Below are 18,837 nucleotides of genomic sequence, written 5' to 3' on the forward strand. Positions count from 1 at the left end.
TACGGTAATAATCGATTCGGTTTCTTTCAGTAATAATTTTTAGTAATCGGTCGGTTTACCAACTTTTTTCTTTTTTCTGTTTCGAATTTCTAATTTTCGAATTGTGAAAATCAATTTACCAAACCAAAAATTTCGGTCAGTAGTCGGTTGGTTCGGTAAAAATCAAACCAAAGGGCAGCCCTGGGTTCAAACCCATTTCATCTCAAATGGGGCTTGCTATGATTGAACATTTTTTTCCTTTAAAATGAGAAATAAAAAAAAATTGTTATCAACAACTGTTTTCATCAGATAATGCTCATGATGAATTTAGAAAGTGTATGTAATCTACTAGATTAATAGTCATTAAAAAAAAAAAAAAAAAAGATATGAATGCCAAGAGCCTTTAGCAAATGTTTGGGTTTGGGTGAATTTAGAAAGTGAAAACCCCAAAGTTGGCGGCTGATTTAATTGGTTAGCAGTTGGGATTGTAGGGAGCCCAGAGAAGCCCCAGGCCCAGATTTGCCATAGCTCAAGTTTGGGTTAAATTTTAAACAAGCCCAGCCCATTCTACTAATCTTTTAGACTCTTACCTGTTAGGCTTTAGCCTCTTTAGATTTTTTTTGCTTTTTACTCCTTTGATTCCATTGTATGGTCATAGTGCCATAAGCCTTAAGGTTGTCATCTATCACCTCCTACAAACTCCCAACCCCAACCTACCAAACCCAGGATTCGATTTCAGGACTTTATTCCTTCCTTCCTCTCAAGCGTGCATATATATGTTAGTGAAACATCACATTTCAACCACAAAGATTCTTGTAACAAAGCCCCCATTGGACATCATATATAGCACCAATCCAAACTGATCAAAACCTGGCTTTCATGAAAACGATATATAGCCAATACCTCAAGGAAGGTCCCCTCCATTTTTAGATCCATCATAGGATAGCATTTCTCATCAGCCGGCAATGGAAAAGCTTGAGCTAGCTAGCATCCAATATTTTCTACATGTGGCAGTTCCTCATTCGTCAATATCACTGTGTTATCCTTATTGGCTACTTGGTGGGCTACATAAGTTTTTTTAAAAAAAAAAGTCAGACTCCCCCACTATACTAACCCTTCCTTTTTTCTTTGCACCTTCATATATTCAATTATTATCTTACAAAAATATAATAATATCCCAATAGGGTCCACAGTCTATTAGTCTAAGTTGCAATTTGTCTTTACAATAATCACATTATGCAGCAAATATAGTTAAGTAGTACTTCTTACACATTGGTACCTGGATCTTTGGAAGTTTTAAAATACCATAAAAACCCAACTTTGGGTTCCTCAAGAGGGTCAAGCAAGCAATGAGGCTACCAACCATTGCCCTTTACCTCCTGTCTTTCCTTCTTTCTTCTCTAGTACTGCACAGACCCACCTTTGCCATCAAAAAGGTGAGCATTCAATCCTTCTCTTTGCTTCCATTAAAAAATTTGAAAAGTTGCTTTCATTGCACTAATGGTAGTAATACTACACTAGTGGTGATTTCATATTTTTCCAATAAACTTACTTGCTTGTGGTTGTAGTCCTATGTGGTGTACTTGGGAGCACATTCACATCCCCCAAATTTGTCACAGCTTGAATTAAACCGAGTGACAGAGAATCACTATGAGTTTCTTGGGTTATTCTTGGGCAGGTACATAAATACATATCTATTATATAGTACCAAGTAAAACACCCCATTTTGTGAATCATATCATATCATATATATTATATGTATTCTTGTCCAGTTCTTCAACTGTTTGAATTATGTTCTGCAAAATGCAGCCATGAAGTTGCAAGAGAATCGATCTTTTACTCATACACCAGGCACATCAATGGCTTTGCGGCCACATTAGAAGAAGAAGAAGCAGCTCAGATAGCTAGTGAGAAATTCTATCTAATCTTTTTTCTCCTCTGGTTTCTCTGTTTTTATGTACTTGATCTTATTTCTCTTCTCTTATGTACTGTCATTGAAACACTGCAGAGCATCCAAAAGTAGTCTCAGTTTTCTTGAACAAGGGGAAAAAATTACACACAACTCGATCATGGGACTTCTTGGGACTTGAGCATGATGGTGTTACTCCCCCCAATTCAATCTGGAAGAAGGCAAGATATGGTGAAGATACAATCATAGGAAACCTTGATACTGGTCAGTTTTTTTTTTTCCATTTTCATTTTTTTTTGGTTATTTGGGTGACTTTTTAATTTATTTTTCCTTAACTTTCAAGTCAAGTTCACCCCCAATTCATGCAGTAAAAGAGTATTGAATTAATCAATCAGCTTGATGCTTGCCAAATGCATTTTTAAAATGCAATAATTTTGATCTGGATCGTTGACCGCTTATAACAAGAGTATTTTTTTCAACATCTAAGGTTATAAAATTGGTCTTAATGAACATTTACCAATTAAAAACTAATGTTAATGATTGATTACTTTTTAAAGTAATCAATTCACCATCAATTATTTTTGTTTTTTTCATTTTTTTCAACCAGTATTACTTTGGTGCTTAGATAAACCAACTTCTTGATCTCAGCCAAAAGCATTACTAGTGCACGTGCATGTATTACTAAAATTGTTTGTACAGCTACTGCAATCAAAAAAGATTCTTGGCATTACCTGGCTGTCCAGCCTGTCCTTTTCTTTTTGTGATTGTCTCTCTATAAACAAACATGAAGAGGGTGCAATTATTTGTGGTGGGTCTACTGAAACGTTAGCATAGGCAATTTGGATGTGATTAAATATTGTGAATAATATATAATTTGGGAAATGTTTACCAAAAGGAAATGCATTTTTTGCCCTGTGTCAATTTAGGATATGATTTTTTTTTTGTCAGTCTGCACTCTAAACTTTTTCTTTATGTTAAAAGTGACCCATTTCGTCATGTTGTTATATATTCCTTAATTGGCTTTTTTACCCAAATATCACTTGGACTATAGGGGGTAGCAACAGCTCAATGAAAAGTGAGACTTAAGGCGAAATTAAACAAGAGGCCTTCCAAATATATTATTCAAAAATATTTTTTTAAAAAAAAAATCTTAAATGAGGAGGCCTTTTTTCCTTAAGTTTTTTCATATTCAGATAAATTTCCTACTAGACATAATTATTACTAATAATAAGAGAGTGAAAAGCCTCTTTATAAATTATGAGGCCTAATTGACTAATTATAAATATTTAAAGTTTTTTTTTTTAATAGTGTGTCAAATACTTTCAATATGAGGCCCTAGGTAGAGGCCTTGCTCGCCTTATGCTTGAGCCGACATTGATAGGAGGTGTGCTCTCATACCACCCAAATTTTTTTTCTTGTCAATTTATCATCTGAAGTATCAATATGTACCAATATGGCACCTGTCATCCATTTCTATTAATTTTTCTGTTAACTTGAAGGGTAATATTGTCAATTCATATTATAAAATATCTGAAAAACAAAACTAAAATTCAAGTACACTTAAAAAAAGAAAAAACAAACCCAGCCAACCCACCCTCACCCCAACGCCGACCCATCAGCGACGATGCCGGCCTCCCTTCCTCACCTTCTCTTTCTCTTCTTAATTATACTTAAGGGCAAACAAGAAAGTTTGAGAAAAAAGTTGATAATTTAACAGAAAAATTGACTGTAGGTGCCACATTGACACATATTAATACTTCAGGTGGTAAATTGGCAAGAAAAAAAAGTTTGAGTAGTACGAGAGCACACCCCCAATAGTCTAGGGGTATTTGGGTAAAAAAGCCTATTCCTTCCAAAATAGATCATTTGCGTGGCACACATGATCACTTTTAACTTTTTAAGGTCAAAATTCATGCCTTTTTGATAAAATTTTTCCCATATAATTTCAAACACAATATCTATTGCTTTCTTGTTGAGCATTCTTTAGCCTTACTGTGGTTCAATGTGATTCTGGTAGGCGCATGGGCAGAATCCAAGAGCTTTAGTGATGAAGGGTATGGACCGATTCCATCCAAGTGGAAAGGAATCTGCCAAAATGAAACAGATACTGCATTCCACTGCAACAGGTACCCACTATTTTATTACTGTTTTCTGCAGAAGATTAATTTTCTTTCTGTTTGGTTTTCTACAGCATTATGTATCAAATTTTCAATTTAATGATGTAATTGATTATCATAATATGAATTAAACATGATATGCACATTGCTAAAATGTGTTAAAAGTGAAGCAAGAAAGCCTTCTTCTTTATTCTTTGTGATCAACCTTGGATGGTCCAACAAAGGTGATCTACTTTATTAGTGGGGGAAATGGTACTATAAAGCAGAACTCATTTGGAATTTTCTCATTAAAGCTGACTGAGCCTATACTTATTTTGGAAACCTTAGACCAGCATCCAAGTGGGTAAGAGAGATAACTCTGCCTTATTTAAATCAAGTAGATAAAACTGCAAACATTTTCTCTTGGGGTCCAATTGCTTATTGTCATCACCTCTATGTGCTTTTGGAGCTTATGTGGTTGAGTATATGCATGTCCTGGTGGCCTGTTACTGCTTCAATGCCCTGTATCTGATCCCATTTTCAAAATGCATTGCTGTAATTAGATTAATGTTTGCTTAACTTTTAATTAATTAGCTTTATATTTGAAAACTACATCCTTCTCTAAGGTTTCAACTTGCTCATTTAAAAGTTTCCTAAATCATTATTGGCTACTGTGTGGATACCCAGTTAGGAGAATAAATTAATCAAGTTGTTGTTGTCAGACTCTTTGTCCAACAGCTACCATGAAAAAAGGTGCCCCAGGCCCCATCCATATGATCCTATCTTTCATTAAACAAGTCCAACTTCTGTTAACTGCTCTTAAATACTCACTTCTTGTAGTCCAAAAGCAAGACATTAAAAAATTATTTTCTGTTACCAATTTTAACCCATATATATTATAAGGAGATTTCTTTAGATCAAGCTTCTTCCAATCCAACATGTCTACTGTTGTCTCCCAGGCAAGCCAGCATAACAATTTAGCAAGCAAACAAATTCTATTTTAATAAATGAGAGAGAAGACAGGTGCAGAACACCATTTTTGTCCTGCTGCACAGTCTGCACTTTATTATCTACATGTATCAATGTATGTAATCCCCAGTACACCTAAATGCCCTGAAAAGTGTATTTGTCATATTGTAAAGGGCAGCTTTTGACTTGTTTTAGCATCTTTTCCCTCTGGATTTTGTGATGGATTAATTCTATTTTTAAGTGGTTTATCCAATGTGAATCTTGTAACTCATTGGTAATTAGTAACAATTGTTGCAAAACTATTGCATGAAAGGAAGCTAATTGGAGCAAGATACTTCAACAAAGGCTTTGCTGCAGTTGTTGGCCCCCTCAACTCCTCCTTTGACTCACCACGCGACAATGAAGGCCACGGCTCTCACACCTTATCAACAGCTGGTGGTAATTTTGTAACTGGGGCAAGTGTCTTCGGTTATGGTAATGGAACAGCAAAGGGTGGATCACCGAAAGCCCGGGTGGCAGCTTATAAAGTGTGTTGGCCTCCAGTAAATGGAAATGAGTGCTTTGAAGCAGATATACTGGCTGCATTTGATGTGGCTATCCATGATGGTGTTGATGTATTGTCTGTGTCACTGGGTGGGGATACCACTACATTCTTCAATGACAGTGTTGCTATAGGCTCTTTCCATGCTGTTAAGCATGGCATTGTGGTGGTTTGCTCAGCTGGAAATTCTGGTCCAGCTGATGGTACTGTCTCCAATGTAGCGCCATGGCAGATCACAGTTGGCGCCAGTACCATGGATAGGGAGTTCCCCAGTTATGTCACCCTTGGTAACTGGATGCGCTTCAAGGTTAGCTATAGTCCCTTCTTATACTACACAGAGGAGAAAGAGGCTACCAATAGTTCACTCCACATTCTTCACCTTGTGTTTGGTATTTTATCTGCAGGCAAAAGTGATTAGGTTATTTGGAGAGTCAAAAAAGTTTTAACAGGTTCTAACAAACATGTACTAGACCATATGACGATATAGTTTCAGAGTACCTACCATTACTTAATAGATATATAGGATAAACACATGACATGAGGTCCGGGTTTGGATCCTCTCCATTTGTTCTAATTCAAACAGAGAGGTCCAGTTACTTAATCTTTACCGCAGAATTGTCATCAAATGGTTGAAAGAAGCTCAGCATGATAAGACATGCCACAAATTCCTATACACTTCTATAGCATCTTGATAATAGTTTTTCATCAATGATTAATCAACAGGACCCTTCCTAAACCCTAGTTCAAATGGAGTGGATGAGATCCAACCTACCCAACTTGAACAGCATTGCATGCAACATGTTAGAGAATATGAGGGGGGTGTTTGAGAGGAATTTACATTATATATTCTGCACAATTATACAAATCCATAGTAACTTTATCCACTTTGTTGTGAAGGGACAAAGCTTATCGGCTGTGGCCATGAGGAGCAAGAGGTTCTACAAACTTATTAGCGCTAAAGATGCTAAAGCAGCTAATGTATCAGCTCAAGAAGCGTAAGGAGAAGAACAACATCAAGTTCTTGTTATTATAACTTATATCTAATTTTTCTTAAACACTACCATATTCAAGCTCTTAGCTTATAGTAATCTGCTCATATGATGCTGCAGTCTGTTATGCAAGCCTGGCACGCTTGACCCCCGTAAGGTGAAAGGAAAGATCTTGGCCTGCCTTCGAGGTGACAATGCAAGAGTGGACAAGGGTGAGCAAGCCTTACTGGCTGGCGCTGTGGGGATGATTCTTGCCAACAGTGAGCTTACCGGGAATGAAATTATTGCTGATCCACATGTCCTCCCTGCTTCACATATAAATTTCACTGATGGCAACCGCGTCTTTGCTTACATCAATTCGACCAAGTAAGATGACATTGCCAATAACACTATTATGTTGATCCAAAACCATGGCTATGCACCTTATATGCACTGCACCAAGAGCTGACAGCACTAACTGCATTTGATTCATTAGTTAGGCCGGGTTCATCTCAGTAACACACATCTAGCTAGTCCCATCATCAGCTTTTTATGATAATCGGTACACTCATTAATTGAGAAATTTACATTTTCTTTTTTTGACAGGTCTCCAACGGCTTACATAAATCGGGCAACAACACAATTGGGAACGAAGCCAGCTCCATTCATGGCAGCATTTTCATCAAAGGGACCCAACACCATTACACCAGACATCCTTAAGGTGTTATTAGCATTACAATTCTATTCATCAGAGTGACTCTCTAAATTTTCTTCTCATGTGTTTTAAATATTCAGTAACTCTTGTTGTACATTCAGCCTGACATCACTGCACCAGGAGTGAGTGTCATAGCAGCCTACAGTGAAGCACAAGGGCCTACGAATCAAATATTTGACACACGGCGAGTTCTATTCAACTCGGTGTCAGGAACATCAATGTCATGTCCACATATTTCCGGCATTTGTGGCCTTCTTAAAACCCTCTATCCTCACTGGAGTCCTGCAGCTATTAAATCTGCAATCATGACGACCGGTAAGAAGACTCTAGTACTTTTATTTCACTTCACTTGGAGTTTATTTCTCATGGCTAAGTTTGGTTTTCAAGTATGCTTAAGGGAAAAACGAAAAAAAAAAATAGACCAAGTTTTCTTGTCTATTCCGTCATCTTCTCCGGGTTAAAAGAACAATATGGGCCAAAATGACTATTCGGCAAGAGAACATTACTTTTCTTTCTGATATTTTCTTTCAATTCTCATATTCTACAGCGACGACGGGAGATAATAGCTTGGAACAAATGCTCAATGCTTCTTTCTCTGAAGCAACACCATTTAGCTACGGCGCAGGACATGTTCGACCAAACAGTGCTATGGATCCTGGGTTGGTTTATGATTTATCCCCTCATGATTACTTGAATGTCCTATGTGCAGTGGGGTACAATGAAACACAAATTGAAATGTTCTCAGGGAGTCCCTATGAATGCCCCAACCCTGCCATTAGTCTCACTAACCTCAACTACCCCTCAATCACTGTCCCTAAACTCTCTGGAACCCTTGCGGTGACTAGAATAGTGAAAAATGTCGGTTCTCGAGGAACTTATAGGGCTCATGTCCAAAACCCAGATGGCATATTGGTTTCTGTTAAGCCAAAGAAGTTGGAGTTCAAGAAAGTAGGTGAGGAGAAGAGCTTTAATGTAATCCTGAAGGTTAAAGATGCCAAAGCAGCAGCCAACTATGTATTTGGGAAGTTGATATGGTCAGATGGTAAGCACTATGTAACGAGTCCCATCGTGGTAAAGGCCGCCTAGAAGTAGGCAAATTTGCTTCATCTAATTTTGGATGACCTCACCAAGCTCTACTAGCTTGTGTTCTAACTAGTAGATAATATTATTCCTCGAGTGGATTTGTACACTACTACAAAAACATGATGTCTATTAAGTTCAAAACCGATAAGTCCAGCTGTCCAGGGTGATATCTGAAGTACCACAATAAATATTGCTTTATATCTCCTTTGCATAAATATTGCTTTATATCTCCTTTGCATGATCCAGTTGTGTTGAATAGTACAAGGGGTTGAAACCTGGTTAAGCCTGACCCAATCCCAAACTGTTTTGACACAAAAACCATAAAAAAAAAGTATCGGATTATTCTTATTTGTCACTAATCTGACCCGTGTTTATTATTTATGTTAGTAGAGTCAAATCTAACCTGCTAATAATCAGGTTGGACTGGATTCAAGCGATCACAACATAATTATTATCATGCTAATAAGGAGGGAGTGAGAAGAGGAGATTAAACATCATCATTCATGTAAAGAAACTTTGGAATGGAATTAAAAGTTTACAGGATTAGAACTTCACAGAGATCTATGTAAACGTGGAATGAAAGGCTCTAGCTAGCTATAGCCCCACCAAGGAATAATGAGGTAGGTGCCCATCTCCAAGAGTACTACTCCAACCACCCAAAAAGGGAAAATGAGGAACACTGAGGTTGGTGGAAAAACACCAAAATAAAAAGAAATTAAGAGATGACAGCAAGCTTCTCATGCAAATGGTCTTCTTTGAGCCTCACCATCATGTACAAGTCATCCCTGCCTCCTAAGGAGTAGTTTTGGGGGATCAAATGGGGCAATGCTCCAGGTTCAGTAACAACCCTCTTTCGAATTCTACGTACGGATACGCTAGAGGTTGCTCATCATCCTCAGTCCTCCATCTACACACAAAATTGGTGCAACTTCCACATTAATTTACTTACCCCAATGCACTATATAAAATTATAGTATGAATTTTTTTAAGAACAATCATTACAAAAGAAAATTTTGTACCTGAAATTTTGTACAAGGTGGTGGAGAAAAAATGCAACTTCAACCCTGGCAAGTTCAGATGCTGGACAGCATCTAGACCCTCCACCAAAGGGAGTGAATCTCTTGCACGTTTGGTCTTGGCTCTGAATTTTTTTGGCCGAATTTTTTCCACAATAATTCATGTAATCAATATAGCAAAAAAGAGATGAAAAATAACATTTCTAATTAAACATGTACATATTTCAACACTGATTAACCTTCGTAAGTTGTTCATATTATTTAGTCAACTATTCTAAACCAGAAAGCATGCTAGCCTACATCCTTCTACCATCAATGTGCTGCAAAACTGTAATATATTTATGAGTCAAGCTACAGGTACCATATTTACCTATCACATTATAAATCTCACAAAAAGTGGAACCCACTTATACAATGTGGATCATGAGGTCTCCGGGGCTTTAAGTAAACTATATATTAGAATGGACCTTGTAGTTTGGTGAAATTATTCAAATGGGTCCAAATTCTCTCTCTAAAATATATATATCCATTGGAGGGCATGAGAATAAAATGGGATAGGCCATGGTATTGGATTAAATCATGAGGTTGATGGGATTACCTCCCATCTCCAAGGATGAAACTGAAGAGCATTTGCATGAAGAGAAGGGTCCAAATGCGCTGCACTAAAGACGGGTAGAACTTTCCAGCCACATGGAATTAAATAATCTGCAGAAAGCCAAGATGCATATTTTATTTAATTAATTAAAGAGACCACTTATTTATTCATTTAAACAGATCGTCAAATACTGCAAAGTACAAAAGGGTATGAATATTGCATGCTTGATTGTGTTGGAGCCTGGAGGCATATTTTTAATGTTACTTTTACCTCTGAATTTCACATCTTTGAGAGCCTTTCGGTGCACAAATTTTACAACGTTCCCACATCTGAGAGCTTCATTGATGACCTGCCAATGAGATGTACAAGTATTAGAAGAAGAGAAAAAAGTACAAAATTTCTGACAAAATAAAAATAAAACAATTATATAATTATATAATTATAAAATACTAATTAAATAAAGGAGATTTTTTCTTACATTTTGAGTAAATTCCATTTTACTATAGTCTTCCCAGTTCAAATACTCATCTTTCTGCTTCACCTTTCTAATGTTCTGATGCTCTACCTTTATATTCAAAGAGAGAAAAAATTATTAATGAAATGCCCTTTATTTATTGGCCAAAAAAAAAAGAAGAAAATAATATATTGAATAGTTAATTAATTACCTTTAATTGTTGTAATGCAGAGGGTGATTGAGCTAGAAAATAGACTGACATGGACATTAAGACAGAGGTAGTCTCATAGCCACCAAACAGAGAATCCAAGATGAAACTCACTTTTTCATCTTCAGATATGGTATCAACACCAAGAAGTATCTCAAGGAAATCATTCCTTTTACTACAACTACTCCCACCTGCATTAATTCTTCTTCTTTCCTCTATAATTGCTTTCACAGTTAAAGATATCCTCCTTCTAGCCTGTAAAGACACATTGGATGGTCACACACTCTCATGCCTATATAGCTACTTTTTTGCAACAAAAAGAGACCAGGCATATTATAGCATTAGAAAAAGCTATATATTAGCTTGAACAAATTATAATCATCAGAGAGACTTTAGTTATGTTGGGGTTATTTTGGGTACCTTAACAGCTCTTGCATATGGGGTTCCAGGAATATAGAGAGGCAGAGAAATGAGCCCTTTCATGAAAGTCAGAAAATCTTTAAGAATTCTTGTGGTCTGTGGCTCATCTGGGCTCAAACCTAGCACTTGCTTTACTATTACATTGAATGAGAACTGCATGCATGTAAAACCAAACCAAAAATATGTTAATCATAGACTTTTTAATAAAAGTATATGTACATTTTGATACCATATTGTATATCACATATCTAATAAAGGTAAGACTTATTTATATAATGACCTCCCCTCATTTGGTACCAAAGTATGTAATATTAAAATGTAGAATTTCTAATATTAATTTAGTGATATTTCTATTCTTAATATTGAAAGATATCTCAAATTCAAATCGCTATTTTCAGATAAAAAAAATTTAAAAAATCATTTAAGAAAACAAAAACTACTCTTTTACAAATGAATTCGTTTCCTTTTTTACCTCAAAGTCACTAAATTTTTTTGGTCGAAAAGAAAATTAAGATTGTTATTAATCAACCACTATTAGAAAAGAAAAAAGATAACCCATGATAAAGGTGGTACCTTTCTGGCTTCTTCACAGAAGGCGACTTGTGGTTTATCTTTCCAAGAGTGAAGCATACGAATGGTTGTGGATTCGATGTCATTGAGAAGCTCAGGCTTGCACTTGGTGATGGTAACCAAGGAGACAGCCACATTTCTGAGCCTCTTGTGAGTATCACCCACAGCCACCAGCATGGAGGCCTTGCCAAGGATGCCATGGATGGACTTTGGGTAACTACATTCAAACAGCCTGCCTTCATTCTGAAGTATGAAGTAGTTCAGCTCTTCATCACATGACACCACTGTTGGGGAAAAGAACAAATGTGATTTGAACACCTTCCCATACCTGATCAAAACACATTTAAGTATTTTTAATTATTTTAACAATTAATTAATTATAAAACAGACTGATGTAATGGGGGTCAATGTGGGTTCATTGCTTACCTAGAACAATGTTGTTGAAGGAAGGCTCCAAGAGAATGAGAAGGATGGGGCTTCAAGAAGCTAAGCGTTTCTCCCAATACAGGCCACCCAAAAGACCCTTTAAGTGTAGGACAAACCCTTGAAAACAAGGGCAGGAAGTGGTTCAAAATGAGACCCAAAACAGAGCCTAACATGCCAACCAGAACAACAAGCCAAAAACCTCCGGCCATGGACAATTCACAATTGGAACTTGCTAACATGCCAACCAGAACAACAAGCCAAAAACCTCCAGCCATGGACAATTCACAATTGGAACTTGTATGGAACCAAGTGATGTGATGATGGACTTTCTCTCTCCCTCTGTCTCTCACCAATTACTATGTATGTAGGAAAGAGAGAAAGAGAGAGGGTATTTATAGAACACAATAAGGAGAGGAAAGAGACCAGGCTTTTTACCACAGATTTAATTTATTATTACTGTCGGTGAATCAACTTTGCCAGGGCCCCGAGGTCGTCATGGAAATGAAATAAGCCTGTCCTGCTAGTCTAGGATCTAGGCCATTGCTAAAGAACATAGGGATGCAGGGGAGAGACAGAGTATATTATAATAATAAGAATGAATTGTTATTGTAAAACACATCAACTTTAAGAAATAAATAAGGATTATTGTATTGTATTGTATTGTATTGTATTGAGCTAAAAAAAAAGAGATTATGATCACCAGATGGCCCAAAATCTTCTCCCACTTACTTCCATAACATTGGTGTCACATAGCTTTTAAAAAATATAATTTTTGTATGTTTAGAGTCTTACCAATATTGATTAGTGTTATGGTATTATTGATACATCGTGACACAAAGGCTTACATTCAAAATTTTCTCCTTTACAATACACTCATTGCATTAGAAAAAGAACAGTTCACATACATATTTAATAGTGTGGCAAAACTAGGCTTATACCAAAACACATTAAAATTAGGGAGACGTGGCCGGTGGCCCTAACACAAAAGTCAATAATGTTATTTCATTTAAACCACGTCCACAATAATTAACTTTAATCATAAAAAATGTTCATTGATCAAGTCTTTTATATGTACTTTATTATTATTATAAACCTTTATATTTAGTGCTCTTTTTTCTATTTTTTCTGCTAATCCAATGCATGGAAGTAGCTAGATTGAGTAATCCATCCATGCAATGATGCACATGGACACCCTATATGTAAGAACCTTTCTCTATTTTTTTTAGTTTTACCTTTATTTATTAATATTGTAAAGCTAAACTCCCAATCAACAAAATATATATTATATATAAAACATTAAAGTTATATGTTGATGTAAATTTCCGTAAGTGAGATACAACAACTTAAGGAGGATGATCTGGTTGATTGGAAGCCTTGCTGGATGATGAAGTGGATGTAAACTTTAAGATCTTCCTGCACGAACACAAGATCAAAGGAGAATGACCGGTGTGGTACCAGCCAAATATGCTCCGATGATGAGGTGAGTGATGTATATTTGGAGGTGTTTGAGTAAGTACAAGTAAGAACAAGTGATGAACTTGGGAGAATAAGGAAGAACAAGGTAAGAACTTCTGGGTTTATTCTCAGCAAGTTGGGTGTATTTTGATAGCCTTTTTGTGAATGAAGTTATATGTGTTTTTGTGCACATAAGTCAATTTATATAGGCAAAGGAAGTTGTGAAGGGTAAGTTACCTGCATAAAGGTGAATGGTTGAGAAGAGATCACGCGTTTCGGCCATGAATAGTAGCATACACAGTTACCTACTTCCTTTACATTCAATGCAAGGATGGAAGATCAAGTAGGATGCCCTAATAGTCATGGCTGTGAGCTGAGATGTCTCATCTGTCAAAAAGCCATGTCAGAGATATTCAAGTGAAGCGGTTCGTCCTGACTCCAATCTTCTAGAATGACGGTAGAATCCGAGCCGAACAGATCATAGATGTTGTATACGCAGGTATAAAATATATCCGCGTTCGAATCGGGCATGGGTGAACTGGTCCAGATGGGCCCGACGTATGATGTGACAGTCATCACTCGATGCTAGTCTGTTGTCTAAGGAGATGATCACCAAGAGCCGAGCCGAACCGAACTGGGATAATCAAAAAAGGATGAACACTCAGTTCTTAGAAGATCCTCAAATCGGGTCAGATCGGATGTGGAGGATCCGCCGGGATGAGCCGATCTAAACTGGCAATGAAAATGTGCCGAGCTGATATGGTGACATGGAGGTCCAAGTTTGACCGTTGAAAAGTCAAAGCCTGAAGTGAGATCTGACTAACCACGTGTCGGCTCATGATTGGTTGTTAAATCCATGTGGGTTTATCCACAAGCATTATACTTACTGCGTGACTCATTAATCAAAATTTAAACTAATCTTCATATTTTGGTTAGAGTAAATAGGAACGTACAAGCACATAATTAATTTAATCCTGGCAAAAAAAAGTACAACGTACAAGTAACAGAGTATAACATGCTCTGGTCAACACGATGGATTGTCTTTTTCTTTTATTCATGCCCTTCAATCTGTTGGTATTAACGTATATAGTTAATTAAAGTCATGCACTATATAGTATATACCGCGCAAGATTGTGTAGGATTGTGGAATGTGGATGAACCGATATTTATCAATTAATTAATTACTTTGTTGGTTAATTATCCTTATATATACTATTATGTTTTTTCTTTTTCTGGTAAACATATGTAATAATTATTATATTTTGCAATTGTACATGATTCATGCAATTGTAATTCTTCATTGGATTTGTTTTATTTCATTATCTCACAAGGACATAGACTCTACAGTCTCTACTGAATGTACGTACTCGTTTTTTTGGTGAAATACTGAATGTTCTTGTTGCTTCTTGATCTCTTCATCTAAACAATGAAAGAATGAAAAAAAAAAATCAACGAAACAGTAAGGAAGGTTTTTGAAGTCGAACGAGTCAAAGCACAGTTTGCAATATATGCTCTTGGGTTCCTCAATTGTATTATCTCTTAGGTTAGCTAGCTAGGGACCGATGGACCATCTTTTCCTTCTTTCCTATCATTTTTTCTCGTGGGCACCAGACACATCCCAAATAAAGTGTTTTGACTGTTTTCTCAGTCATTTTTTCCAACGATCCGAATCGTTGATTTTTTAGTTTCTCACTCAAAGATCATCCTTTAAAAAAATTGGCCCAATTGAAAATGTAAAAGTTAGATAACGGTGGTCAAACTTATGAACGATCTTGGTTTTTCTAATGATAATCGAACATGAAGATGAATTTCGATTTTACTGATTTTTTACGAGATTGATCTTTGAGTGTAAATGTAGAAAATGAAAGGCTCCGATCGTTGAAATCACGTTGTGGTCTTCACAATTATTAAAAAGATAAGATTTCAACGAAAAAGTTAATAGCATAATACTCTTCAAATGTATTTATATATAGAAGCTCATATCTCGAACGTGTTTCCAATGATCCAAACCATTCATATTTTAGTCCCTTACTCAAAGATCATCCTTGTAAAAAATCGACCTAATCGGAGATGTAGAAGTTAGGTAATGGTGGTCGAACTTATGAACGATCATGGTTTTTCTAATGATAATCGAACGGGTAGGTGAATTTCGATTGAACCGATTTTTTGTAAGGATGATCTTTGAGTATGAACATAGAAAATGAACGGCTCCAATCGTTGAAATTAGGTAACGGTGATCAAGAAAGTTGACCTAAAAAACTTTTTTAAAAATTAAAGAAGAATTTTATTTTTGTATTAATAACTTAAAAAAAAAAAACAGTTGTTTATTTTAATTTTTATTCTTTATTTTTTTGTAAGCCTGTATTTTTGTCGGAATTACCCGCCTGATCGAAAATTTTCAATTTCCCACCTTATGTTTCCTTATCCCTCTCTAATCTCTTTTTCTAACTCTCTTCCTTTCCAAACCTACCTCTCACTCTCTAGTATATCAAAAACACTCAAAATCTCTAGAAAATCAAAGACACTCACACTCTCCCTCTCGTCCCCCTGGTTCTCTCAGCCCCACCCTGCCCCGCAACTCCCCGCCTAAGCCCAGCCCAGTCCCGCTCTGACCTGACCTGCCCTGCTTAGCCCGGCCCCGACCCTCATCTCTCTCCCCCTCGGTTTCTCTCTCCTCTTTCCCCACCGCCCCCGTCCCATCCCCCTCCCCCCGCGTCCCCGCTCCCCCTGCTCACCGAAACCCAACCCCCAGCCCCGACGACCCACCACGGTGGCAGGAGGGATGAGGCTGGGTTTGGGTTGGCTTGGATTTGGGTTTTGGCTGCTGGGATTTGGGTTTTGGTTTCTGATTACTAAGCTTTGGGGATCCAAAGGTTGTTTAGGGTTTTGGGTTTTCTTCCTATGAGGCTATTATTCAGGTTGACTTCAAGGTCCATCCTCATTTTTCTGATTAGAAGTTCATTTTTAATCTCTGAAGAAAAAAATTGATCTTGTAGCCTCTGTATAATTTGAAGGCTTGTGTTAATCTGAGATTATTCCACTACTAATTTGTTGATATTACTTTTTAGAGTTTGATTATTTGGTAATTGTTATAGGTGTTTGGATTTTAGAGGAATCTAAGAATATGACACAGAAATCCTCCAATGGGTAGCACCAGACCACAACAAAGCCTCCTCCTATACCATCCCCTCTGCGTTTTTCTAAATTTTTTCAGGTCCTTGTGCTAATTTATTTGTTTATTTATTCCTATATCTTTCTTTTGGGTTATTGTAATTTGTTTTTACTGTATATTTCTTCTAAAAAAATGAAAATTAATTTCAATGTACATATATTATATCAAACAAGCCATTTTTTCTTGTCTTATTTTGTTTCTATTTAATTTTATGCATTGCCCATACAATTGGTTTGTACTATGATCTTCAAAATTCAACTCAGTTCCACCAAAAAAGGTTGTGCATGATAGGTGTTGTATTGGACCATTGGTACTCTCGCTTTCTTGGTTCTCTGTTTTACCCCGAATGCTCAAACAGTCAAGTCAAGGAAGTATTGGCTATCCTTATTGCGATCTAGCTCGTTTTGAACTTTGGTGGAATCTTTGTCATTACAGTTTTGATATAAATCATGCTACTGTACATTTCAAGGAGTATTTTTGTTTGGTATTAGATGGCTAATAAATATCATCATTTTGATGACATTGTGTTGTTTTTCATATAGTTGATTGTAATGCTCTTCATTGTGTACTTTCATTATTGATTGTATATTAATTTTTTTTTTTAATTACATTGGTGTTTGTATAAATATAATTTTTATAGTCTGTATGTGCTAATTATAATGAATTATAACATTTGAAAACATTATCATAGTGATTGACCCTTAAAGTTACTATTGCAGATTCCAAATGTTGAGAGAGCTCATTCCCTATAGTGATCAAAAGAGAGATAAAGCGTCATTTTTATTAGAGGTACATTCCAAATTGTTGACTAACTGGAGTTTCATTCTTATTATTTTTTTGGTTCCCATGTTATCGAATACATTCAGTTTTTGGTATGAGGGTCCACACCAAGGATGGAACCATGTTTAAACATTTTAATTGTGCTCTTTTTTGTCCCTTTTCATACGGTTTCATTTGTATATGTTTTTTACAATATTGTGTAGGAAAATATTAAAAATTACTTGAAAGTCAACAACCCTTTCCTTGCCTATTCTCACAATAGGCAAGGAAATCCTTGTTGCCTTTGCATAAGCAACAACCATTTCCTTGCCTCTTCTTACAATACGCAAGGAAAAGGGCGTTGCTTTTATAGTATTTTGCAATTAACAATATAGTCTGCATTTTTTCTTTTGGTATTTTGCAATTAAAAATACCATATATTTTTTTTACAAAGCAAACCAAGTAAAGTTTAAGATAATAAACAAAACATTACTTGCTTCAACACTTTCATAAAATTCAAGTTCTTTAAGACAAGGTTCATCTTCTAAATCCAAGTTAAAAAATGAATTGGGCTCATTAAATTAAATAAATAAATTTTTAATTAAATTTTAATTAATCGGTACGGGATAGGACCATCCCGGTATTGAACCTTCAGGACCGATCTCATCCCGTTTAAGATCGGTACGGTACGGGATCGGTACGGAATTAGAAAAAAAAAACGGGATGAGACCAAACGATACGGAATGGCACGGAACGGTATGGTTTCGGTATTTTCGGTCTTAATGCCCACCCCTACGATAAAGGAGTGGGCTTGCTTAATATCGAGTAATATATAATATATATAATTATGTATATATACGAGTACGAGAATGCTTTAAAGTTAACTAATTAGTAAGTTAATATAAAACTAACCATCTTATTAGGCCTATCGCACAATGTAATCTCAAAATAGAATCATTCATTTTTTTTGCCTTACTTCAAAGATCATCTTTGTAAAAAATTTCTAAAATTAGAAATATTATAATAACAACTTAAGAGTTATTTAGTTATTTGATTATAATAATAACTATTTATATATTTTTATCGAAAAAAGTGATTGTTCATTTATTTGATTACAATTAGATGACTAATTGATTTATGATTTAGTTTTTTACAATAATGATCACTACAAGAAAACAGGGATTTGACAATGATTGAAAGTCGTTGTCAAAAGCTAAAAATTTCTTGCCTAAACAAATAAGCAACGATTTTTTACTGTTGTCAGGGTCGTTGCCCTAGGACCCTTGCCTATAATTATAGGCAACGATTTCGACGGTCGTTGCGAAATTGGCAACGACTTTATCGTTGTCTATTGTGATTCGAAAATATAATTTTTCGAAAGATTGAGCAACGATGGCCTCGTTGCCTATTACATTATGCAACAGTGTCGTCATTGCCTATTTTATTTATAGACAACGACTCTATTGTTGCCTACTATCACTACAAGAAATTTGGGCAAGGAA

At 36.1% G+C, this 18,837-nt stretch overlaps 2 protein-coding genes across 2 annotated transcripts; one reads left to right on the forward strand and one right to left on the reverse strand.

The window, feature by feature from the left end:
- The first annotated feature begins 1,072 nt into the window (after nt 1-1,072).
- AIR3 (Subtilisin-like serine endopeptidase family protein) lies at nt 1,073-8,444 on the forward strand. Its single transcript, XM_086240023.1, has 11 exons — nt 1,073-1,415; nt 1,548-1,657; nt 1,789-1,886; nt 1,988-2,152; nt 3,906-4,014; nt 5,267-5,801; nt 6,392-6,489; nt 6,604-6,849; nt 7,069-7,183; nt 7,279-7,492; nt 7,725-8,444. Exons 1-11 carry the CDS (start codon nt 1,329-1,331, stop codon nt 8,261-8,263), a joined length of 2,316 nt encoding a protein of 771 aa, XP_086096149.1. The 5' UTR covers nt 1,073-1,328; the 3' UTR covers nt 8,264-8,444.
- A 287-nt stretch (nt 8,445-8,731) lies between these two features.
- Nucleotides 8,732-12,275, reverse strand: LOC147287934 (cytochrome P450 724B1-like). The gene is made up of 9 exons (XM_086241831.1): nt 11,950-12,275; nt 11,527-11,851; nt 10,954-11,106; nt 10,537-10,788; nt 10,350-10,436; nt 10,142-10,220; nt 9,875-9,981; nt 9,280-9,401; nt 8,732-9,167 (listed from the first exon to the last, which is right to left on the reverse strand). Exons 1-9 carry the CDS (start codon nt 12,222-12,224, stop codon nt 9,074-9,076), a joined length of 1,494 nt encoding a protein of 497 aa, XP_086097957.1. The 5' UTR covers nt 12,225-12,275; the 3' UTR covers nt 8,732-9,073.
- Nucleotides 12,276-18,837: the final 6,562 nt, after the last annotated feature.

Source organism: Dryas octopetala, chromosome 4 (assembly GCF_963921425.1).
Source record: "Dryas octopetala chromosome 4, drDryOcto1.1, whole genome shotgun sequence".
NCBI lineage: Eukaryota > Viridiplantae > Streptophyta > Magnoliopsida > Rosales > Rosaceae > Dryas > Dryas octopetala.

Bases quoted from the DNA above. Each gene is read 5' to 3' on its own strand.
- AIR3 (XM_086240023.1), top strand. From the start codon at position 1,329: ATGAGGCTACCAACCATTGCCCTTTACCTCCTGTCTTTCCTTCTTTCT. The intron at 4,015-5,266 runs GTACCCACTATT...ATTGCATGAAAG, and splicing joins ACTGCATTCCACTGCAACAG to GAAGCTAATTGGAGCAAGAT. The intron at 5,802-6,391 runs GTTAGCTATAGT...TTTGTTGTGAAG, and splicing joins GTAACTGGATGCGCTTCAAG to GGACAAAGCTTATCGGCTGT.
- LOC147287934 (XM_086241831.1), bottom strand. From the start codon at position 12,224: ATGGCTGGAGGTTTTTGGCTTGTTGTTCTGGTTGGCATGTTAGCAAGT. The intron at 11,107-11,526 runs GTACCACCTTTA...ACATGCATGCAG, and splicing joins TCTGTGAAGAAGCCAGAAAG to TTCTCATTCAATGTAATAGT. The intron at 9,402-9,874 runs GTAATCCCATCA...AAAAAAATTCAG, and splicing joins TTCATCCTTGGAGATGGGAG to AGCCAAGACCAAACGTGCAA.